Source organism: Sus scrofa, chromosome 7, assembly GCF_000003025.6.
Source record: "Sus scrofa isolate TJ Tabasco breed Duroc chromosome 7, Sscrofa11.1, whole genome shotgun sequence".
Classification (NCBI taxonomy): Eukaryota; Metazoa; Chordata; class Mammalia; order Artiodactyla; family Suidae; genus Sus; species Sus scrofa.
This window is the reverse complement of record NC_010449.5, coordinates 9831776-9856408: the sequence shown is the minus strand read 5'-3', so window position 1 is coordinate 9856408 and position 24633 is coordinate 9831776. Positions and strand designations below refer to the sequence as shown.

The 24633-nt window shown below is 49.7% G+C and overlaps 1 protein-coding gene across 2 annotated transcripts in view; it reads left to right on the top strand.

Annotated features, from left to right (window-relative positions):
* Nucleotides 2131–24633, top strand: part of GFOD1 (glucose-fructose oxidoreductase domain containing 1) — a 118630-nt gene continuing 96127 nt past the window's right edge. The window contains exon 1 of one of the 2 annotated variants that reach the window (XM_021100194.1): nt 2131–3357. In XM_021100194.1, coding sequence (XP_020955853.1) covers nt 2820–3357 — 538 coding nt within the window. In that variant the 5' untranslated portion in view covers nt 2131–2819. The remainder of the gene's footprint in view (nt 3358–24633) is intronic. The other variant, XM_003482133.4, reaches the window with a different exon arrangement.

Sequence of the window (24633 nt, the reverse complement as noted above, 5' to 3'; positions counted from 1 at the left end):
TCCCTCTTATTGGCCCGATGTTGTTCTCTTGTCTAAATGCCTCTCACGTCAAGAAACGACATTGAGGAGTTTCTGCTGTGGCTCAGCAGGTTAAAACTCCAAGTAATACCCACCAGGATGCAGCGTCAATCCCTGGCCTCACTCACTTGGTTTGGATCCGGTATTGCCTTGAGCTGTATTGTAGGTCACAAATGCGGCTCGGATCTTGCATTGCTGCGGTTGTGGTGTAGGCCAGCAACTGTGGCTCTGATTTGACCCCTAGCCTGGGAACTGCCATATGCCACAAGTGCAGCCCTAAAAAAAAAAAAAAGAAAGAAAGAAAGACAGAAATGATGTTGAGGAATTTCCTGGTGCCTTAGCAGCACAGAAAAAAAGAAAAAAAAATGATGTTGATAACAGACCCACTCTCCATTTCTTTAACATTTATTACTATGTGCTAGACACTATTCTAAGAACTTTATAAAACCAACTCGTACAATCCTTCAAAATCCTCATTGGTGGATACCATTATTCCTTCCACTTTACAGATGCAACTGGCCCAGGCAGGTCAACTCATTTTTAGGATCTTACAGCTAGTAAATAGCAGAGCCAGGAGTCAATCCCAGATGCTCCAGCTCTGCTTCCAGCCCCAATGCCCAGCGCCACGTCCTCTGCTCCCCATGAACGGTGCCATCTTTGACCCATGACCTGGCCTCTGGGTACTGAGAAGGTGCCCCCGGTCAAGAATCATTGCTGCACCGCCACCACCGCGGGCGTTCCTGCCTGGCTTCTTAGAACTCCTCTGCTCTAAAGAAGCCTGTCAATATTGATGGCAACCCCCCTTTTGTCTCTGCCACTCCAGCACTCAGCGTCCTTTGAGCCTGTCTCCCAAGGCCCTGAGGTGGGCCTCCTCCCTGTATTATTACACCCACGCATTTTTGGAGTCCTGCTCTCTTCTCGCGCCCTGCCTCATTACCAGCTGTTACAAGTTGTTTTAAAAACTTCTAAGTATCAGGCTTTTCACTCCTGTGTTCAAGCAGACCTTGTGCCACATTGAGCCGAGTGCCAAAGACAAGAGATGAACATGGCAGGACGCCTGACCTTTCGGCACCGAGCAGGTGCAAAGCGGGCATTCAGCGAAGAATATCCATTCATTTATTTAGCACATGTTTATTGAGCGCTTACTACAAGCCAGGCAGGCTGTGTGCTAGGTGCGAGGATTCGGCAGGAAACCCCTCCCGGAGCATGGGGAGAGTCTCCGCCGGGCAGAGGGCTCGGGAAAGGAGCTGAGGCCCTGGAAAGTGGCGGTGAAAAAACCGAAGCATGAGGCTAGAGGCTGGCGTGCCCTCTCGCTGAGCGACCCCTCTGTCTGGAAACCCAGATGCAACACACACGTGCGGGACCCTTACCCCACAGCTGCTGCCAAGCACAGCAGCGTCCACGCGGTGGGTGAGGAAGGCGGCTGGGCCGTGTGTGCGCAAGCGGGTGAGGGTGGCGCACGATTAGAGCTGGCTCTCTTAGAAGGAGAGGGGAGAACTCCAGGCCCAAACTGCAGCCTGGATTCCAAAACCAGACATGTTGTGCGACCTTGCGCAAGTCCCTAATCCTTCCCAGGACTCAGTTACATCATCAGTTAAATGGGTTTCCAATAACCTTAGGGTTGGTGCGAGGATTTAGAGAGAATGCGTGGAAAGCTTCTCTGGTGTAGTTCCCAGCCTGGAGGAAAACATCCCCGGAGCGGACGGAGGTGGTAATTACCCGCTGCTCACACCTCGCCGCGTCCCCGGGCCTCCCCCGGGCCAGGTCACCCGCTGCTCTCTGCCGAGGTCCAGACGACGAGCCTATTGGGGCGTGCCCTGTCTCCATAGATTCATTGGCTTGCTTGGGGCGGGGTTCGGAAAGAGACGGGGAGAAAGAGGAGGTGGTGGAGGGCGAAGAAAGGGGAGACGCGCGCTGGGCTGGAGGCGAACGAGGCGGGGCCGGGGAGGAGCCGGGCGTGTTCTGGGTCCCCGCGCTGCGCGCACCCGGAGCCCGCGGCGGCGGAGGCGGGGGCGGCGCGCGGCGGCCAATGGCGCGGGGCGCTGCGGCGGGGGCGGGGCCAGGAACCCCCGGCCGCTGACAGCCCGACTCGCCAACTCCGCCCTCGCCCCGCGGGATCCCGGAGCCCGAGCCGGCCCCGGGCCCAGGCCGCCCGCGCCGCGCGGCGAGAGAACATGGCAGCAGAATGAGGAGGCTGGTCCCGGGTCGTGGCCGCCACCGCCGCCGCCGCGCTGCAGCTCCAGTTCCGCGCCCCACGCCTTCCGAGCCGTATGCTTAGCCGGCCTCCTGGTGGCCGTCGGTTTATTTCACACGGAGCGGCGGGCGGGGAGGAAGGGGACCCCGCCGCTCAGCCGGTCCGGGCTCCGGCAGCGTGTCGCGGCTTGTGCGTGAGACTCGCCGGCTGCGGAAGCGACGCGGGGGACAGCCGGTCCCGGGCGCGGGGATGAGCCGGCCATGGAGCGGCCTCAGCTGGGCGCACGCAGCCGGCTGGCGCTGCGGCGGGAGCGCCGCTTGAGCCGGGGCTCCGCGGGGCTTCGGGGCCTCGGGCGCCGCGGGAGGGTTCCTGCCGCCGCCTCCGGGAAGGACGGGAGCCCTGCGTGGCGGACACTGCAGCAGTCACCGAACTGAGGCGCCCGAGCCCGCTCCGCCTGCAGCTCGGTGTGCTCTGGGCACCCGGGCGCCTTGCCCACGGCGGCTGGCGCACCGCGGCGAGCTGGGTGCGGGACTGGCTAGAGGGGTGTGTGTGCGCGTGTTCGACCGGAGATCCGAGCTAAAGTAGAATCAGGTGGACTCAAGCAGCCATGCTACCCGGGGTGGGCGTGTTCGGCACCAGCCTCACGGCCCGTGTCATCATCCCGCTGCTGAAAGACGAGGGCTTCTCGGTGAAGGCGCTGTGGGGCCGCACGCCGGAGGAAGCGGAGGAGCTGGCCAAGGAGATGAGCGTCCCCTTCTACACCAGCCGCATTGACGAGGTGCTGCTGCATCAGGATGTGGACTTGGTGTGCATCAACCTGCCGCCGCCCCTCACCAGGCAGATCGCTGTCAAGACCCTGGGTGAGCGACCCCTCCCCCACCTCCGCTCCAGACTTCTCTCTTTCCTCCCCCGCTGCTTTTCTCCTCTCGCCCCGGGTTCATCCCGGAAGCTTACACGGCATCCACGCGACCCGGGGCCCCGAGATCCTACATCCTACTCCGAGCTTTCTCCTTCCTCCCTGGCCTTCCCCACAACTACGCTTCCCTCCTCGGCTCTGGCACCACCTGGACGCGCTTCCCCACGTGTGTGGCGCGGAGGCTGCAGGAGGCGTGTGTTCCGGGGAAGCGGATCGGGCGGAGGAAATGGTGAAGACTGGGGATAGGCTGCTCGGGGGGGGGTGGGGAGGGGGGCACAAAACGAAGTCCCCCGCTGTGTGTGTGTGTATAGTGCCTGAGTGTGTGCGTGCGTGCGCGCCTGCGCGCCCAGGAACGCCAGAATAAAGGGCCCCACACGTGTGCCGGGTTTTCCCCGGGGGCGATTGACAACCTGACTTTCTGCAGATGTGGCGCCCTGCTGGGATAGTTTGTTTCTTTCTGCTGTGAGTTAGTTTAGTGTGACCTTAGAGATGTGACCCACGAGCTGCAATTATTTCCTCTTCGCTGAAAGTGAAGTGGTTGTATGAAGGGAGGAGATTTATTGGGACGATGCGGGGGTGGGGGCAGAGGTTACAGAGGATTTATTTGATTAAAACCAGAGGCATTTAACTTTCGAGTGGGGCATCCCAGGGATTGTCTTCTGCACAGACTTGGAACAACGGATCTTAAGATTGGAGGGGATGGGGGCAGTAATTGCAGAGGCACGGATGCTTTATGTGGGGAGAGGCCGCACGCTGCCAGTTTCCCGTGGAAGCGGGCGATAACCCGTCCTTCATTCCCGGTGGGAGTAGGTCCTAGGCCAGGTGTGGGCAAGCAGTTGGGGATGAGCTTACCAGCCTTCACCGTCCTGTTTCCCCCACCTACCCGCGGCCGACTGTCCAGAGCAGAGTGTCACTCACTGGCATGCCCAGAGGAAGAAGAGCCTGTTTTGTCCATCAGCAGTTCTGGCCTGAACCAGGACAGTTGCTCACTCCTTACCCTCCACTCCCGAGCAAATGTTATCCGCCACCCTTGAAAGTTGTATTTTTTTATTTTTTTATTTTTTTTTGAGGAAAGAAACAAAGCTTAGGGCCCAGGAGGCCACACTGGGGAAGAGTTAGAAGGCAAGAACTAAAAAGGAAGAGGGGAGCATCCAGAGACCAATGGTAATTTATGTCATCCTGGAGGGAATGTTTTATTTTTAAAAACAGGTATGGATGTAGGGGGTGATCTGGATCTGTTTTTTAATTCTGCTTTCTGAGAACTCTGGCCAGAATGGAGAGCTCTTTCTCCCTAGAAAACCGCTTTTATCAGGCCCTTCTGTCGTTGACTCAGATGGGACATCTGATAAGATTCCTAAGGAGGCCGTCTGTTTTCCCATTAATTTTATTAAGCTACTGACCTTTGTTGCCTGTTTTCTTTGGCCTTGAATTGAATTTCTTTGGCCGTCCGTTTTCACATGAATTTTATTAAGCTGCTGACCTTTGTTGCCTGTTTTCTTTGGCCATTAGGTTCTGGCCAATATTTCTCTGCTGTTTGCTCTAATGTATATATTGGGTAGCTAACCCCTGTGCTCACAAAGGATCTGTGCATATGAAATAGATTATAACTATCCTAGAGCATAAGTCTCTTAGGGCAGTTGGTATAAAACAGGTCCGTCTTGAGCCCCGTCTCTGCCAGGGGTCTTATGTCTGATCACATAAGAAAGACGTTGCTGTAACAACCCCCACCCCTACCCCCAGTCTTGCAGGTCAGAGCTGCAGAGCAACCATAGCGCCTGCCTCCCGGAGCGTGGTTGTTTGGAGAAAAACGATGTTCCTGTTTTCTGACCATCTCTGGTACTTTAGCTGTGAAAGCATTTGGGGGCTCTGACTTGGAGAGAAGTAGCACCAGTTATACATGTCTAGATACTTCTGTTCTTATTTTCAAAAATCGTTCTTTTTTTTTTTTTTTTTTTCCTCTTGGCAAGACTAGGGTGGGTTCCTTTTTCAAAACCAAGCCCAAGAGGCATAAGACATAGACTTGGTTTGATAATCATGACTAAGGAATAGGGGTTTGTTCACATGTCCGTGGTAAGTCTTGGGCTTTTAATTTTTTCAAAAATTCCTGCTTTCACAGGTAATTTGAGGAGGTCTGTGGTTGCAGGAGGTGCGGAGGCATTGGATTTGAATCTGGAGGGGCTTTGGGTCCGTTCTAGGCTTCATCGTCACTGGAAAATCCCCAGACATGGCTCTTCTTCCCTCTGTACCTGTGTGTACCCAGTGCGCTGGCCACTTTGGTTTCCTGTGCTGTCATAGTTAGAGGTTCAACACATGCGGATACAGGAAGTGAAAAACCCTAAACAGTTATTGGGCCAGTCTGGCCATTGGGGGTTGAGAGTATCAGCGTTTGCCTGCAGTGGAAACAAGCCAGTCCTGGCAAAGTCTTGCCTTGTCTACTTGTCCTTCTTTGAGTTGCTTGCTCAGCAGTGGCAAGAGATCCGTGGCCCTCAGTCCACACCGGTCACCGGCCGATGGGGGTGAGGAGCGGATGTAGGGACCCCAGAGGCAAAACACTTGAAATCAGTTGAATCACACCATCCTTCTTCGATTTCTAAAAATTTCCTCAAAATCCCTACCTTAGTGAACTAGGCTTTTCTCTTGTTCCTCTGACCCCCAACCACACCTTTGGCCTAAGGAAGTTCCGGGATCATGGATCAAATCCAAGCTGCAGCTGTGACCTCTGCCACAGCTGCAGCAACACCGGCTCCTTAACCCTCTGCACCACAGCGGGAACTCCTAGGCATGTCTCTGTTGTAGAGACTTTTCTACCATGTGTAATTTCTGCAGCATCCAGGGCTGCCTCTTGTTAGGTACCTACTCTGTACAGCATGGTAGGTGCTGTATGTGAAATGTTTCATGACAAAAATAATCCTTTAGGATAGATAGTCACCCCATCAAATTGCTCAAGGATATGTAGCTAAGGGATGTGAACCCACGGCTGAGCCTCCCCCAGAATCATTCCTCCTTCTCCATCCCCTGCGCTTGTGCCTTTGTGTCCCTCCTTTCTCTCAGAGAGTGACGGCCCAGGTGAAACTGGTGGAGTGGTCCTCTCTTTGTGTCTAGCCTTCCCTTGGTATCGGTTCCCAAATCTGGTTATGCCAACTCCTCGTCCCTTTTGTCTCTCTTCCCTCTTCTGCATTGTAGCTTCTTCCCCCATAGAAGGAACTAGGCCCTTACCTCGTTTCTGAATCTGGCTCCAGGCTGCCCCCGTCCACCTCCGCCTCTACCCACCTTCCAGCGGAATCACCTTGAAGAACTGCAGACCTGATCATGTCATTGCCTCCCCTCCCACAACCCGTTCATCACTTTGAGGAAAAGCCCCACCTTCTTGGCATGACAGACAAGAACGGGCCTCCGAGGAGCCTGCCCAGCCTCGCGTCCTGCTGGCTGCTCTGGAACCCTGTCCACTTCAGCTAAACCAAACTGTGGGTGTTTTCTGGAAGGGCCCTGGTTCATTCCTATGTCCGTGCCTTTGTCAGGAACACCTGCCTTATGGGGTTTAGAGATAGCGGCATTTGCCTGGAATTGAAACAGGCAATTTTCGGTTGTGATGGATGCGTCCATGTGATGGATGCTCGTGTGTGTTCCTCCCTTTAAGACTCAGTCCCATCGTTACCTCCTTCTGGAATTCTTCCCCTTTCTCAGCCTCGCGCCCCACCTCTGTGGTCTCAGCACTGCCTGCTTCCATCTTTTCTTGCACTTATTTTAATGCATTTGTTTTAGAAGGCAGATTTCATTGAGTTATTTTATTTTATTTTTGTTTTTTGTCTTTTTAGGGCCATACCTGCGTGGCCTATGGAGGTTCCCAGGCTAGGGGTCCAGTCGGAGCTGAAGCCACCAGCCTATACCCCACAGCCACAGTAATGCAGGATCCAAGCCACATCTGTGACCTACACCACAGCTCACAGCAATGCCAGATCCTTCACCCACTGAGCAAGGCCAGGGATTGAACCCGCATCCTCGTGGATGCTAGTGGGGTTCACTAACCTCTGAGTCATGATGAGAACTCCCGTTGAGTTATTTTAAATAGGTTATCTATTCACATGGTACACATTTCAAATGCTGTCGCATATTTGAAATAGTACACAAAAAAGAGTAAATTCCCCCTGGTTTCTGTCCTGCAGCTGGAGGCAATCATGGTTGTAAGCTTTTTATGTCTCCTTTTGAAGATTGTTCTAAGTATATCCTGGTGAGTGTGTGTATGAGAATCTGAAAACTATTTTTTTCACATTATTGTAGCATCTCATATATACTATATATACCTTGTTTTTGTCATGCAACAGTAGTATCTTGAAAATTTATGTACGTATACATATGTATAACAACTCAGAAACAAGGAAAAAAGAACATCAGAATGTGAAAGTGTCCTTGTTCCTATTTTTGGCTACATAGTATTTCATTGTATGGATAAAGCAAGGTTTATTTAATCAGGTCCCTGTTACTCAACATTTAGGTTGTTTTGAATCTTTTGCTGATACAAACATGTAATGAATCATCTGGAGCAGATGTTGTTTCGCACACAAGCAAGTCCGATCATAGGATAAACCTGTGAACTGCTGGTCAAAAAATATGTGCTCATTTTATTTAACAGAGACACTGTCGGGAGTTCCCGTCGTGGCGCAGTGGTTAACGAATCCGACTAGGAACCATGAGGTTGTGGGTTCGGTCCCTGCCCTTGCTCAGTGGGTTAACGATCCGGCGTTGCCGTGAGCTGTGGTGTAGGTCGCTTGGATCTGGCATTGCTGTGGCTCTGGTGTAGGCCGGCGGCTACAGCTCTGATTGGACCCCTAGCCTGGGAACCTCCATATGCCGTGGGAGCGGCCCAAAGAAATAGCAAAAAAAACAAAACAAAACAAAACAAAAAAAACAGAGACACTGTCGGATTGCCTAGCACCTGGCATGACACTGCTGCTTGTCGATTTCCATGGGTGCCTTTCTCCCCAAGATCCCTTGCCAAGAATGGTCTCACTTTTGCATCCAGGGCAGCCTGGCGTGCAGCACCCAGCATGACTCCCCAGCCAGCCTTTGGGGTCAGTCAAACATGTCCCTGGGGAGTTCCCATCATCACTCAGTGGTAACTAACCTGTCTAGGATCCATGAGGATTCGGGTTCGATCCCTGGTCTTGCTCAGTAGGTTAAGGATCTGACAGTGCTGTGAGCGGTGGCATAGGTTGGCAGCTGCAGCTCTCATTCAACCCCTAGCCTGGGAACTTCCATAGGCTGCAGGTGCAACCCTAAAACGACCCCCCCCCCAAAAAAAGGAAAAGAAAAAAACCCCACGGAAACAAAAAAATATGTCCCCAGTTTGTCCTCCTGCAGGGGCCACTCCATGGAGATGGTATGTCCATTCTTATCCTGTCTCTTCTCTTTGCAACAGGTGAGTGGCATATACATGTAGGATGTGTGTGGTCCTGTGTCCTCCCTGCTCAGAACCTTTCAGAGGCTCCCTCGGCACTTGGAACCTCATTCAAGCCCCTCACTGGGACTTCCTTGGCTGAAATGGCCCTGCCTCCTGAGCTCTCCCATCTCTTTGGTGATGACCTGCGCTTTTCCGTGGCTCCCAGCTTACTCTCCAGTCAGGTGGACCGCCTTTCTGTTCCTCCAAACCCCCCAAACCCTTTCTCAGCTCGGTGCCTTTACAGACTGGCTCTTCCCTCTGCCTAGAAGGGTCTCATTCTTCTCCCCCCGCCCCCACTCTTTTGACGGGCTAGCTTATTCTTCCAAGTTTCAGCCCAGATGTTCCATCAGGAGAGGGGCTTTCATTTCTTTTTCCTTTTGCAGCTGCACACGTAGTATATGGAAGTTCCCAGGCTGCAACAACGCAGGATCCTCCATCCACTGCCCTAGGCTGAGGATTGATCCAGCAATGTCATCGAGACAGGCCAGATGGCTAACCCACTGCACCACGGCAGAAATTCCAAGGGAGGCCTTTCCGATCCTCTCTTTCCAATCAACGCCCTCCCCCCACCTCTCTCTCTCATCTCTCTCTCATCCTCTTTATCCTCTCTGTCGCCCTGTCACAGTTGGTGATACTCTTTTCATTTGTTTGCTTACTCTCCTATTATTTGTCTCTCCATTTAGAATGTTCAGTTCTTTGGAGTGGTAGGGCCTTTGCGTGGCTCCGCGAGTTGCCTTATCTCCCCCAGACAGTGCCAGGCACTGAGTCATCTCGTAGGCATGCTATAAATATTTCTGGAATAATAAGTGAACACCTTTCATCGAGTGAATGAAGGCTTGGCTTATCAACAGGATGTGTCCATCAATAACAGAACATTTTTGTCCTGTATGTAGTAGCCCAGCGCTTCTCAAACTTTAACTGGCGGGTGCAGTACCTGAAGGTCTTGTCAAAAGGCAGATTCCAGGGTGGGACCCAAGGTTCCGAATTTCCATCCGGCTCCTGGGTGATGTGGATGCTGCAGCAGCCAGACACAGGTGTGGTGGCTTCTGCCTTCGGGGAAAAGAAGATGTCCCCTGCCGTGAGTCATTAACCTGCCAGGGGACCTGTGTTAAAATACCCAGCGCCAGGTGTGTGTAATGTGATGACATCTGTTTTCATGGTCCCCACCCCTGTTCTTGGAGAGAGTAGTGCAGGCTCCCTTAGGGAGGTCTCTCCTTGGGATGGATGGCTCTTTGGGGATGGCGGCTAAGGCCATAGGGTACCACTGAGCTTAGACCTGGTTGCCTGCTGATCTTGCCTCCACCTGTTTGGCATCATCCACTGAGGCCCTGGAGCATCATGTCCTCTTCTGCCCTACCTCACGGGGTGTCAGCAATTGCTGGAGGTTGAGGAGGGCGCTGAAAAGGGCCTGAGGGAGGAGGAAGCAGCGTTGAGATACGGCGCCCCTGGTCATAGTTGCCACACCAGCAGAGATAATGGCTGCAGATAACGAAACACTGTATTTGAACTTGATAGTTGCATTCTGCACCTCCACCAAACCCTGTATTTCCTGTTCTTCCTTCAAGTCTGTTCTCAATCTATTCTTGTCCGAAGACTTTCGAAAAGATGGTTGCCTTTTTGTCTCTTGAGCTTCTGCCCCTGAACACAGAAATGATTTCGGTCTATTGATTTGGTGTAGCGTTTAGGAAGCTCTGGGGCATTATGTACATGAAAGAAATGACTCTACTTCCTGTTAGGAAAAGTGAAGCATCACCAACCTCATTTTATCCAACTGAACTTAGGGCCAGTGGGTGATCATTTTGAGGATGGTGTCTGGCTTTGAAAATGTATAATTCTGCAGACGTTTAAATTGTAGGGAGGAGAAGAATTAACGTCCACGTGAAGAAGTTGGATATTTGATATCTGAAACTGTGAGACTGGGAAAGAAGCACAACACCAAAAAGGTGGACATAAATAGCCTGCCTTAACATTCTTTAAAATTTAATTTGAATCTTTTTTTTTAACTTTTTTTATTCAAGTAGAGCGGATTTGTCATGTGAGTCTCAGGTATACAGCCAAGTGATTCAGTTATACACATATCCATTCTTTTTCAGATTATTTTCCCATATAGGTTATTACAGAATATTGAGTAGAGTCCCCCGTGCTATACCGTAGGTTGCTGTTGATTATCTGTTTTATAAATAGTAGTATGTGTATATGTTAATCCCAGACGCCTAATTTCCCCCTTCCCACCTTTCCTCTTTGGTAACCCTAAATTTGTGTTTGAAGTTTGTGTGTCTCTTTCTATTTTTAAAGTAAGTTCATTTGTATCATTGTTTAAAGAGTCCACATATAAGTGATAATGATATTTTGTCTTTGTATGACTTCACTTAGTATGATAATCTCTAGGTCCATTCATGTTGCTGCAAATGGCATTATTTTGTTCGTTTTCATAGCTGAGTAATACTCCATTGTACATATGTACCACAGCTTCTTTGTTGATTCCTCTGTTGATGGACGCTTAGGTTGTTTTCATGTCTTGGCTATTGTAACAGTGCTGCGATGATTATTGGGGTGCATGTATCTTTTCAAAATATGGTTTTCTCTGGATATATGCTCAGAGTGGGACTGCTGAATCATATGGTAGTTCTTTTTTTTTTGCCATTTCTTGGGCTGCTCCCGTGGCATATGGAGGTTCCCAGGCTAGGGGTCTAATCGGAGCTGCAGCTGCCAGCCTATGCCAGAGCCACAGCAACGCAGAATCCGAGCCTCGTCTGCGAACTGCACCACAGCTCACGGCAACGCCAGCTCCTTAATCCACTGAGCAAGGGCAGGGATTGAACCTGCAACCTCGTGGTTCCTAGTCAGATTCGTTAACCACTGCGCCACGACGGGAACTCCTATTTTTAGTTTTTTAAAGAATCTCCATACTGTCCTCCCTAGTGATTGTACCAATTTGTATTCCTATCACCAGTGTAAGAGGATTCCCTTTTCTCCACACCCCTTCTAGCATTTATTTTTATTTTTTATTTTTTGCTTTTTAGGGTTGCACGTGCAGCACATGGAAGTTTCCAGGCTAGGGGTTGAATGGGAGCCACAGCTGCTGGCTTTCACCACGCAAAGGATTCCAAGCTTCGTTTGCCACCTGCACAGCTCAGGGTAATGCCGAATCTTTAATATTGAGTGGGCCAGGGATCATTTGAACCCGCATCCTCATGGATACTAGTCAGGTTCGTTTCTGCTGAGCCACAACTGGTACTCCCCAGGATTTATTGTTTGTAGACTTTTTGCCTTTTTAGGGCCACACCTGTGGCATATGGAGGTTCCCAGGCTAAGGGTCAAATTGGAGCTAAAGCTGCCACCCTGCGCCACAGCCACGTGGGGTCTGAGCTGCATCTGTGATCTACACCACAGTTCACGGCAATGTCAGATCCTTAACCCACTGAGCGAGGCCAGGGATTGAACCTGCATCCTCATGGGTATTAGTTGGGTTCATTTCCACTGAGCCACCACAGGAACTCCCTGTTTAACAGGCTTTGATAATGACCTTTCTGACTGGTGTGAGATGACACTTCATTGTAGTTTTGATTTGGATTTCTCTAATATTTAGTGATGCTGAACATCTTTTCATGTGCTTTTTGGCCATCTATCTGCCTCCTTTGGAGAAATGTCTGTTTAGATGTTCTGCCCATTTTTTCTTTGGGTCTTTTGTTCTGGAAATATTGAGCTGCATGAGTTATTTGTATATATTGAAGATTAGTCCTTCTTTGGTCACTTCATTTGCAAATATTTTCTCCCATTCTCTGATTGGCTCTCCATCATGTTTATCTTTTCCTTTGCTATTCAAAAGCTTTTAAGTTTAATTAGGTCCCATTTTTTTATTTTTATTTTTGTTTTCATTACTCTAGGAGGCGTATCAAAAAAGATGTTGCCTCAATTTATGTCAAAGAGTGTTCTGCCTCTGTTTTTCTCTAAGAATTTTATAATATCCAGCCTTACGTTTAGGTCTTTAATCCATTTTGAGTTTATTTTTGTGTATGGTGTTAGACAGTGTTCTAATTTTATTCTTTTACATGTAGCTGTCCAGTTTTCCCAGCACCACTTATTGAAGGGGCTGTCTTTTCTCCATCGTATGTATGTTTTTGCCTCTTTTATCATAGATTAATTAACTATATGAGTGTGGGGTTTTTTTCTGAGCTCTCAATTCTCTTCCATTGATCTATATTCCTGTTTTTGTGCCGGTATCATATAGTTTTGATGACTGTAGCTGTGTAGTACAGTCAGCACCAGGGAACCCAATTCCTCTAGATATGTTTTTCTTTCTCAGTGTTACTTTGGCTATTGGGGTCTGTGTGTTTTCATACAAATTAAAATTTTTTTCTGTGTTCTGTGAAAAATGCCATTGGTTATTTGCTGTGGATTGCATTGAATCTGTAGGTTGCCGTAGGTAGTATAGTCATTTTGACAATATTGATTCTTCCAATCCAAGAGCATGGTGTATCTTTCCATCTGTTTGGGTCATCTTTGATATCTTTCATCAGCATTTTATAGAATCTAGACTACAGATCTTTTGCCTCCTTACATAGATTTATTCCTAGGTAGTGAAGAGCATGCCTTTTTTTTTTTTTTTTTTTTTGTCTTTTTGTCTTTTTGCCTTTTCTAGGGCCGCTCCCATGGCATCTGGAGGTTCCCAGGCTAGGGATCTAATCAGAGCCGTAGCTGCTGGCCTACGCCAGAGCCACAGCAATGCAGAATCCGAGCCATGTCTGTGACCTACACCACAGCTCACGGCAACGCTGGATCCTTAACCCACTGAGCAAGGCCAGGGATCAAACCTGCAACCTCATGGTTCCTAGTCAGATTTGTTAACCACTGAGCCACGACGGGGACTTTGTGAATAGCATGCTTTAAGGGTTTCACTATGAAAGAAACACACAGGCAATTAGTTATATATTTTGATTCAGGGAACTCATGGACTAGCAAAGGGCATCATTATTTAAGATGTTATGATTCATAAAGCTAACCAGTGCCAGGAAAGCTTGGCAGGTTACAACTGTGTGGCTTTGGGAGAGTAATGTCCTTCCTGAGCCTCAGTTTTTCATTGATCAAATGGAGTTAAAGATACTATGATATAGAGTTGGTGGGACAGTTAAAAAGAGGGAGCTGTGCACAGTCCTAGTCTGTGCTCTTCCCCCCCCACACCACTTAGTTGTCTGTATAGGCTCAATAAATGTTAGTTTTACTTCTCCCCAGTGTGGTCAGGTTTTTTTAGCCTGTTCCAAGTGGAGTTTTTTTGAAGATTTTTATTTTCTCATTTTCAGGTGAGATGATTCCTTCCTGCTAGATTCAGAAAATACAGTTAAACTTTTTCTTACTTTTGAAGGGGAACATGCATAAGCCAACCTTCAGTTGTCATATTTGCTGAAAATCTAGTACTTGCTTCACGGATTCATGATCTGGAAAGTGCTGATGGCGGTACCAGGACCTCACCATCCTCCTGTCTCTGGGGATTTATTGTCACTTGTGAGAAGGATGCAGGGCTATCCCGTGGTCCTCAGGGAAGGGTTGTAGCTGGGTCTCAGTGGGTACCTGGAAACGAGGAACTCCTGGAATTTTACCCTCTTGTGTCCTGCTCCTCTCCATGTGTCACCGTCATCCCCTATCCCCCTCTAGAGCCCCTCCTCTGCTTCCTGGCCCATGTGATGGATGGAACACTGTCCCCTTGCAGCTCCCAGGTAGAAGTATTACCAGTTCAGCCACTTGGAAAGTGCAGCCCTCTCTGCCCCCACTCCTTCCTGGTGCCCCTGCTTCTGCCTGATGCTTTCTCTTGGCTCAGTCTTTCTGGAGGTTCTCTCATGATGTGGGGGCCACATCACAAAATGCCGCGGGATCACTCTGCTAGAGGACCGTGGTCATTCTAAGGTGGAGCCACTCTCTGCAGAGGTGCTGCTTTATGAGAACAGGGACTTGGTCGAAGATTCTACAGATGTGGACATTTCTCGATCCTGTGGTTTCTTTATCCCCTTTATGCAATGCACATTTGGCATGTCATAGTGACCATAGTAAAATAGCAGAGAGAAAAATATATGTGATGATCAGATGATGCCAACCTTGCCACGTTGATTAAATTTAGCGTGTACATGTGTTTAACCCAGGTGATGGGGGAGTAGATCAACGTGACCGACTCCAAGGAGTGTTATGGTCGTCTGTCGTTGGGCAAGCCTTTACCGCGTGCCTCCTGTGTGGCCAGCAGAGGACCACCATGAGGCAGAGACCCTTCAAGTTCAAGTATTTACGTAGGGCTTCAAAAAGGGCAGGAAAGACGAGGTCCCCCAAGGAAGAAGGATTTCTGCTTCGAGGCTGCTTTTAGAAACTGCAGCATCAGCTCTTCCTGGCTCTCCCGCCGGCTGGCTTCTCCTGCAGATTTCAACTTGCCAGTCCCCGTGATGGCAGGAACCAATTCCTTAAAAACAAATGCCCCTCCCTCTCTATTTATACACATCCTATTGGTTCTGTTTTTCTCCAGACTCCTGATGAGTACAGATTTTGGCTGGATCCAGGCCACTTGGCCAGGCAAGCTGGGCGATGAGATGCCTGGCAGACATGGCACCCAAATGTGGCACCAAGTCTGGAGAGACTTGGTGGAGAAGCTTCTCTAGGAGAGCAGGAAGGTTTTGATGGTGAAAGTTCTTTACATCAGACTCAAGCCAAAGGGGATGTTGGGAAAAGACTTTGGCACACTCGCCTTGACCGTTCTACACCTGTCAGCAGGGTTTGGAGAAGCTGGTCTCTCAGGTCTGGGCAAGCCTGGCATGCCTTGGGGTTTCAACATTCCTTGAGAATATTTTTAAAATGTGGAAAAAATAAATTTATATTAAAATGATATGAGTTGTTGGGAGTTCCCATTGTGGCGCAGTGGTAACAAACCTGGCTAGTATCCGTGAGGATGCAGGTTCAATCCTTGGCCTTGCTCAGTGGGTTAAGGAGCCGGTGTTGCCATGAGCTGTGGTGTAGGCCAGAAGCTGCAGCTCCAGTTCAACCCCTAGCCTGGGAACTTCTGTATGCCGTAGGTGTGGCTCCCCCCCACCCCCCAAAAGGGTGTTTTTAAATTTCCAATTTCCAGCTATGATAGCCTTTAGAGAATTGAGATGCTCTTTTACTGCAGTGTCCATAAACTGAACCTATAGTTTTGAAGCCCCAAATTAAGTTGGTCTGCAACTTTAGCATTGCTGTTTTAAAAACAGTTTTATTGCAGGGTGTTCCTGTTTCGGTGCAGCAGAAACGAATCCCACTAGGAACCATGAGGTTGCGGGTTCGATCCCTGGCCTCGCTTAGTGGGTTAAGGATCCGGCATTGCCATGAGCTGTGGTGTAGGTCGCAGACGCAGCTCGGATCTGGCATTGCTGTAGCTGTGGTGTAGACCGGCAGCTGTAACTCCCATTAGACCCCTAGCCTCGGAACCTCCATATGCTGCAGGCGCGGCCCTAAAAAAGACAAAGGCCAAAAACGAAAAAACAAAAAACCCCACAAAAAAACCCCAGCTTTATTGCAATATGCCTTGTATATGAAAAAAACTACCCGTTGTCAATGATTTGATGATTTCTAGTTTGACTCAGATTGGGCAGCTGTCACCACAGAAAGTCTTAGAATACTCCCAACATCCCCCAAAAGTTTCCTCGTGCTTGTTTTCGGCCAGTCCCTGTTCTCACCACGGCTTCCAGGCAACCTCTGATCTGCTTTCTGTCTCTAACATTCTGCCTTTCCTAGAAATTTCATATAAATGGAACCATGTAATACGTAGTCGTTTAAGTCTGACTTCTTTAACCTCGCATGTTTTTTTTTTCATTTTTAAAAAATTTTATAATGATTTTTATTTTTTACGTTGTAGCTGGTTTACAGTGTTCTCTCAATTTTCTACTGTACAGCAAGGTGACCCGTTCACACATACATATATATATACATTCTTTTTTCTCACATTATCATGCTTCATCGTAAGTGACTAGGTACAGTTCCCATGGCTATTATACAGCAGGACCTCATTGCTCATCCATTCCAAAGGCAATAGTTTGCATCTATTAACCCTAAATTCCCGATCCCTCCCACTCCCTCCCCATCCCCCTTGGCAACCACAAGTCTGTTCTCCAAGTCCATGACCTTGCCTGTTTTTGATGTTCATCCATGTTGCTGCCTGTATCATAAGTGCATTCTTTTTTATTGCCAAGTAATATTCCATTGTATGAATAGGACACATTTTGTTTATCCATTAACCATTTGATGGATAGTTGTATTGTTTCTCTTATGAATAATGCTGCTATGAACATATGCATGCACGTCTTTTGTAGACCCACATTTTCATGTGTTTTGGATGGGTTATATGCTATGTATATATTTAACTTTTTAAGAAACTGCCAAACTGTTTTCCAAAGCAGCTACACCATTTTATATTCCTACCAGCTGTGTAGGAGAATTCTAATCTCTCTACATCATCACCAGCACTTGATATCGTCAGTCTCTTTGTTGTTGCTATTATTATTATTATTATTATTATTATTATTATTATTATTATAGTGAGGGTGTGATGATGATTTTGATTTGCATTTCCCTAAGGAGGTCAAGCACTTTTTCACGGGCTTATTAACCAGTCAGATTTCTTTAGTGAAATGTCTGTTCACATCTCTGGACCATTTTAAAATTGGGTTGTTCTCTTGTTGAGTTGGAAGCCAGGGTTTTGTGCTTTTGTTGTTTTAAGTTAGGGGGTAAATGTTTGTTTTTTGTTTTGTTTTGGTTTTCGAATGCTTCCCTTTATTTTTATTTTTATTTTTTGTTGCTTTTTACGGCCACACCAGTGGCATATGGAGGTTCCCATCAGAGCTACAGCTGCCCGCCTATACCACAGCCACAGCAACATCAGATCTGAGCTGTATCTGCGACCTACACCACAGCTCACAGCAACACTGGATCCTTAACCCACTGAGCAAGGCCAGGGACTGAACCCGCAACCTCATGGTTCCTAGTCGGATTCGTTAACCACTGCGCCACGATGGGAACTCCCAATGGTTCGTTATTTTGAAGACTGAGACAACCACCCGAGTGGATGCTGAAGACTGGGGCTCCCGTGTTGTCCCCGGGCTCTGACATTGCACAGAACACTCTCTGGGGGACGTTTCCAAGTTGAACATTTTCAGAGGTGCTCCAGGACCTTTCGGTCCTTTATGTTTCGCAGTATCTATCTGGAGAGCATTTTTCTGTTTTATTTATATTTATTTGACAAGTGCCTTTGGAGGCCCGTAGCCTTGTGTTTGCTGTGGTGGCAAATACCCCAGATAGTAAGATAGGGTCTTTGTTCTTGAGAGAAGATAAGCACATGCAAACACACGCAATGCAGTGAAATACATGCCTGAGCCCAGGGTGAATCGTTAGACTCCGGTGGCAGGAAGTGTTGGCTTAAGACGGTTGAGTAACCCCAAAATACCAGTATATATTTCAGTAAATACCTGGGTAGCTTCCGAGTGCCAGTCTGTAGAAGGTACTGGAACAAAGGGGAAAAATAGGGAACTGGTTTGAACAGGGCCCCCCGTCGTAAAAAATGCTGCGTGTGTATAATGAAGACCTGGAAGCGGCCTCCTCTAAGAGGAGGTGACGGATTGACCCGTCTTCTAGAAAGGCTGGATCTGGTTTATGGCTGAGCTTTTGTTTTTCTGAGGGGGGAGCTTAGAGATCAAAGACACTGGACCTGTGAGAAAAAGCCACTCGGGTCCCCAGTGCCTTCCCTTCAGGCAGCCTGGGTCCCTGCGGAGGTGGCCCTGTGGATAGCAGAGGCTCCCTGAGGGCCAGACAGTTCAGAAAGAACCTTTGGAGCAGGTGGGGCTTATGCTGAACCAGGAAGTGGGGGTCGGATTAAATGACTGAAAGGCAGATGCAGAAGGTTTTTTTTGTTTGTTTTTTTTTTTTTTGTCTTTCTGCTATTTCTTTGGGCTGCTCCCGGGGCATATGGAGGTTCCCAGGCTAGGGGTCTAATCGGAGCTGTAGCCACTGGCCTACACCAGAGCCACAGCAACGCGGGATCCGAGCCACGTCTGCAACCTACACCACAGCTCACGGCGACGCCGGATCGTTAACCCACTGAGCAAGGGCAGGGACCAAACCCATAACCTCATGGTTCCTAGTCGGATTCGTTAACCACTGCGCCACGATGGGAACTCCCCAGAAAGTTCTTTGATGGGAACTCCTCTTCCAGGTACCTGGCTCTTTAGCAGCGCTATGAGGAAGATCGTGCTTTCTGTCCTTGACCATCCAGGACAAAGTTAGAGTAGATTTTTTTTTTTTTTTTTTTTAATGGCTGCACCTGCGGCACTTGGCAGTTCCCAGGCCAGGGACTGAATCTTAGCCACAGCTGGGACCTGCCCCACAGCTGCGACAACACTGGCCCCTTTAACTCACTCTGCCGGGCAAACCCATACCTCTGCAGTGACCCCAGCTGCTGCAGTCGGGTTCTTATACTGTTCCACAGCGGGAACTCCAAAGTTAGAGTGGTTTAAGAATGTCCAAAATTTAAAAAAACCCTTACCTAGAATTAAAAAGTATATACACAGGTGTGTATATATATATATATATATATATATATTTGCCACCAAATGCCCCCTTCCCCCATCAGCAGTACCACCTGCCTCTTTCTCTGGCCTCAAATCCCAGATGACACAGCCCTGGAGGAGGCCCAGGCTCCGGGGGTCCTTGGGAAGAACCCCACTGAGGGAGGCACAAGGGCTTCCCTAAAGGGTGCGGAAAGAGCTGCAAAAATTGGTGAGCCAGAAACCTTGGAGGGAGCCCTGCTCCAGAGTGGCGGAGCAGGCAGGGCTTGCTGTGCAGAGGGCAGGCTCAGACTCAGTGGAGGAGCCGGCAGCCGGGTGTGCTCAGCTCCTGGTTTTGTGCTTGTGTCGGATGCTGGTGTCTTTCTGTCACACAGTCAAGCACCTTCTGGTCCGAGGGGCCAGGTGGGCCTGGGGCTGGGAGTCACTGGGTGAGACGGGATGGGAGAAGGACACTCTGGGTATGAGAAGGGGACGTGCTTGGCAGTAGCAGGAGGCGGGAACTCGTGGAGGGGACAGCTGGGTCTGCCACCACAGAGGAGTCAGCTGCCTGGGCAGGTGGCTTTACGGAGAGGCCCCGGTGGTAGGATGTATAGTTAGTTCTTGACTTGGGACCCAGGAGTCAGACAACAGGGCCTTGCTAGTGCACTGGCTAGCCTCTTCACAGATCCCCAAATGGGATGCTCTGTGTTTTCATTGCACTGTTTCTTTTCTTTTTTTGTGGCACATGGAAGTTTCCAGGCTAGGGGTCTAATCAGAGTGGCAGCTGCTGGCCTACGCCACAGCCACACCAGATCTGAGCCACGTCTACGACCTACACCACAACTCATGGCCACACTGGATCCTTAACCCAGTGGGCAAGGCCAGGGATTGAACCCACGTCCTCATGGATATTAGTCGGGTTCATTACCATGGAGCCACCATAGGAACGCCATTCATTGCTCTATTTCAAAGGGCAAAGTTCTTTTTCAAGTTTTCCAAAAAAACAAAGAAAACAAAAAACCACACCCCCAAACTGAATTTGATATCATTCTGTAGAAAGGGAAGTGGGATGTCTCCCCTCCCCCCTGTCCTCCCTTCACCGGAGGGGAGAGGCTCCATAGGCACGAAAGCATGAAGCCTCAGTGGATAAGTAATTACTGTTTTGGTAATTATTATTGCTTTTTTTTCCCCTTCAAGTCCCATTAACTTTGGGAAAGTGATACCCACTTGTGTGAGCCGTCCTTTGGGAACCGGGACTGTGAAATTGCAGCTAATGGGGAGCTCCGAGGGGGCGGTGAGGGTGTGAGCACACATGTGCCTCCCCCAGAATGTCTCTTGACTGACGTCAGGGGCACCGACAGGATTTTGGATGACTTGTCATTTACGCTTGTTGTGGGCAGTGCCTCTCACCTCCTCCGCGCATCGCAAGTGGGTGATGGCAAAAGAGATGCTCTCTCCGATTCCCAGTAGAGCTGGGGCCCCAGAGGAGGAAAAACACAGCAGGGGTAAATATTTCAGGGGGAAGATAACCAATGCCACGTGGCTGTTTGTCTGCACTCCTGCTCCTTCCAGCACCACCCACTCGGGGCTTCTGTTTACAGTGCACAGTGCTGCTCTGAGAGTCCCAGGGACAGGTTTAGCGCCCGGGGGGTGTAGCCTGTCTCACTTAATATGCACAGCTGTTCACATCTGGGGCACAGAGGCAGCCCAGCTTTCCCCTGGAGGCCTGCGGGTACCATGAGGGTGTTGCGTTGGTCTGTGGGCAGGAGTCGCCTGGGGACTTTCACAGGCACCTGGCATTTGCTTTTCTCCTTTCCAGCCCCCACAACCCAGGATGCTACAGGTGTGCTCATGACCTCCAGGTGTGGGGGGAGCCAGGGCGATGGCCATGGCCGCATCTTCCAGCACGGGTTCCCCGAGTGGGCATGTGTTCGTTTTTAAACCCGTTTGGTGCTTGTCTTCACTGTCCATTTGTTGAGTGCCTAGAAGGTGCACGGCACTCTTCTAGGTCACAGGGGCTGCCAAGAGGCCAAAGACATAAAGATATGGTCTTTAAAAGAGCTTCTAATCTATCTAAAACCCACCCATCCCTTTTGAAATAAGATGGCAAACTAACATTTTGTCGAGTTCGTAACTGTGCCCCAGGGCCAGAGTCAGGCACAGCCGTGTCCGCTCACCCCCATCTCACCACCAGCCTTCAGGGGGCATTTAGTGGCTCCATCTTTTTTTTTTCTTTCTTTCTTTTTCTTTCTCTCTCTCTCTCTTTTTTTTTTTCTTTTTAGGGCCACATCTGCAGCATATGGAGGTTCCCAGGCTAGGGGTCAAATCAGAGCTGCAGCAGCCAGCCTACACCGCAGCTCACGGCAATGCAGGATCCTTGATCCACTGAGCGAGGCCAGAGATTGAACCCGTATCCTCATGGAGACGAGTCGGGTTCTTCATCGTCTGAGCTGCAACAGGAATTAGCCTCTCCATCTTAGAAGAGAGAAGTTTAACTGGACAGAGGTTCAATATCACATATCATTGAATCCAAGACACATGTTTTTTCCCTTACATTTTAACACCTAACCCAGGAACATGACCTACAATGCATGCCGGGTCATGGTTTAATTGGCAGCAGCTTTTCTTTCTTGGTAGCAGGTAAAAGTCATCCTAGGCCTTTGCCGTGGTGGCTTAGACTCTGTGAAATGGGGTGTTTCGTCCGGGTCACCCAGCTAAGGAGAAGGGGAATCGGAATTCAACCGAGAATTGCCCGACTCCAGCGCTGTGTGTTCGCCAGCACAGTATGCTGCAGAATCCATGCACCGCAGCCACAGAGGCCGGAGGGTTTTTACAGACGAAATATGAAAAGGGGGAAATGGTGCCTGAGCGGCGCTCCCATCATCGTCTCCTTCCATTACAGAGGGGACAATAGCTGGGCAACTGCGGGCGTCAAACAGGATGTTGCGAGGTTGAGAAAGCGTGGCTCTCATTGTCCTCCCTCCTCTACTGATTCTAACTCATTGTTCAAAGTGGCCCCAAAGAGGAGGTCCAAAGGACCCGGCTTTGCCAGCTGTGGCATCGATCGCAGCTGCGGCTGGCATCTGACCCCTGGTCCGAGAACTGCCAAAAAAGAAAAAGGAGGCCACGCATAAACGGCCAGCGCTTGGGTGGATGAGGCAGAGGGAGTGGCGGTCCTCCATTGATGCGGTGTGCCCTGGGCCGCAGGGGTCCAACGGGGGTGTGGTTGGGGCCCAGTGGCCTCTGTCCTGTCCTGGAGAGCCCTGGGCAGAGACTCAGGCCGCTCCCTCCCCCGCAGGGCTGAGTTCGGGAGGGCCCTGCGCCCAGGCCTGTGTGTGTTTATTGCTGCCACTGGGCGCTATGGTCAGCACGCTCAGAGATGAAGCGAGGGCTGTGGAATTCCACGGCTGACCTGGATTCAGGAAGCGGTGCCAAGGACCGGGCCACAAACAGCCGATTCAGCCATCGCGGGTCACAAGTCCTTGGCCCGGGCTGCACAGCCCCCACGTGTTTAAACCAGTTTGGTCTCCTGATGAGCTTTGACTCTGTCATTGTCCTGAGCAGCTGATGTGAAAAGAGAAACAGGGGGGAGCCGTGTCATGGGAGGCCGTATGGCACGGTGGACAGAGACACCGTGACAGGGCTTGGAGGGACCCATCCCCCAGCGCCCGAGGGAAATGCAGTCTTAGGGGAGTTGCATGGCCTGTTGGGGTTCACACGGCTGATCGCTGACAGCTGATCAGGACTGAACCCAGGTTGCTAGAGCGTGTTCTTTTTACCTTATCAGACATTTCATCCCTCTGGGCCTCTGTTTCTCCAACGGTGAGGAAGATGGGAGGTTGGCTTCTGGGCAGCCTTCCTAAGGAAATGACCTCAAATAATCACTATGCAAGAACCTGCACGCCCAATAGTGTTCCGTGAAACCTTATTTATATTGTGAAACACTAGAAACAAACGTAAGTGTTTTACGGTAGGGGGGGCACTTAGGTAAATACGGTAAATATGGTTGACTAAATACTCAGTAGCCATTGGAATTATGTATAGGAAACTGAAGCAATGGGGGAATTTTATTAGAAAGAAAAGGAATACAGAAGTATTTGTATATCGCGGTATTTGGCATGTTGAAAGCACATACTGGTGCAGACATTGAAGTCTGGCAGGTAATAAGCCAAAATCCCAATGATGGTTATTATGAGGTTGTGGGATTGTGGTTTTTTTTTTTTCTTCTCTAAATTTTCAATTTGTAAAAAAGGCTGTCCTCATGGAAAAAAGTACATGGATTTTTTTTTTTTTCTCTCAAAAGAGACAGTAGCATGGGGAGAAAATGTTTGTTGGAGTGACCCTTCAGTTGTAACATTCTGTGAGCCTTTAAATCTGGGACAGCTGTCCCCAGGCTCGTGCAGGCGTTTGTGATGTGTAAAAATTAGTCCAGCATTGGCCGAGGGGGGAAGGCAGTCTTCCAGGAAGCGGCAGTGGGTGCATTAGGGTCTGGAGCTCTGCTCTTGTTCAGGAAGATAATCGGAAGTGACTCCAGATTTGGGGAGAAGCCCTGGTTTCTTGCCTGTAGTTGACTTGGAATTCCGAAAAGCCCAAACGCTGTTGGAAAGCGCTGGGCAGCCCCGTCCTTTTCCTCTGCCTCCTGGCCTTCCCCCGGAGTGGGAAGTGAAGCTCTTGTTGGCCTCAGCCTTCCAAGGAGATGGAGGTGCAATGGGACATTTCCCGTTTTCACTTCCCCTTCCCTTTGCAGGACGTTTTTGCTCGCCCTGTGCTGGGGCGGCTGGCGAGCAGCTTCAGAGGCGTGGCTCTGGGGAAACTCATCACCCTCTGGCGGAGCTCCTTCCTGGGCTGTGGTTGGTGATAGGGTGCAGCCAGAGGGTGCTGGCCTGGGAGCCTGGACAGGTGATTCTTGTCCCGACAGCCCAGCTCCTTAGCTGTGACCTTGGGCGGGTGACCTCCCCTCCCTAGACTCTCATTACCTTCACTGTAAAAACGCAGGCGCCAGGGTGGGTTTATAAGAGTTTTCCCACGTGGTGGCTCTATTCCAGCCACTCACTCTAAAGGCTTGACACTAAGTGGGCAGAGTTAGTTTATTTGGTAAATATTTTTAAGTGCTGTTTTATTACTGTTTCTGTCATGTGGTTGATTATCTTTTCGTTGTTGTTGTTGTCTTTTTAGGGCGGCACCTGCGGCACATGGAGATTCCCAGGCTAGGGGTCGAATGGAAGCTACAGTTGCCGGCCTCCACCACAGCCACAGCAACGTGGGATCCAAGCCCCATCTGCGACCTGCACCACAGCTCATGGCAATGCCAGATCCTTAACCCACTGAGCGAGGTTGGGGATCAAACCTGCAACTTCATGGTTCCTAATTGGGTTTGTTTCCCCTGCGCCACAATGGGAATTTGACTTACTTTTTTAATCTGTTATATAAACACACACAACTCTTTTATACCAGGAAGCTGTCTTCCCTTTATTTCAAGGGAGGTGATGGGTCCTGAGGGCAAAGTGGCCTGACTGGCATG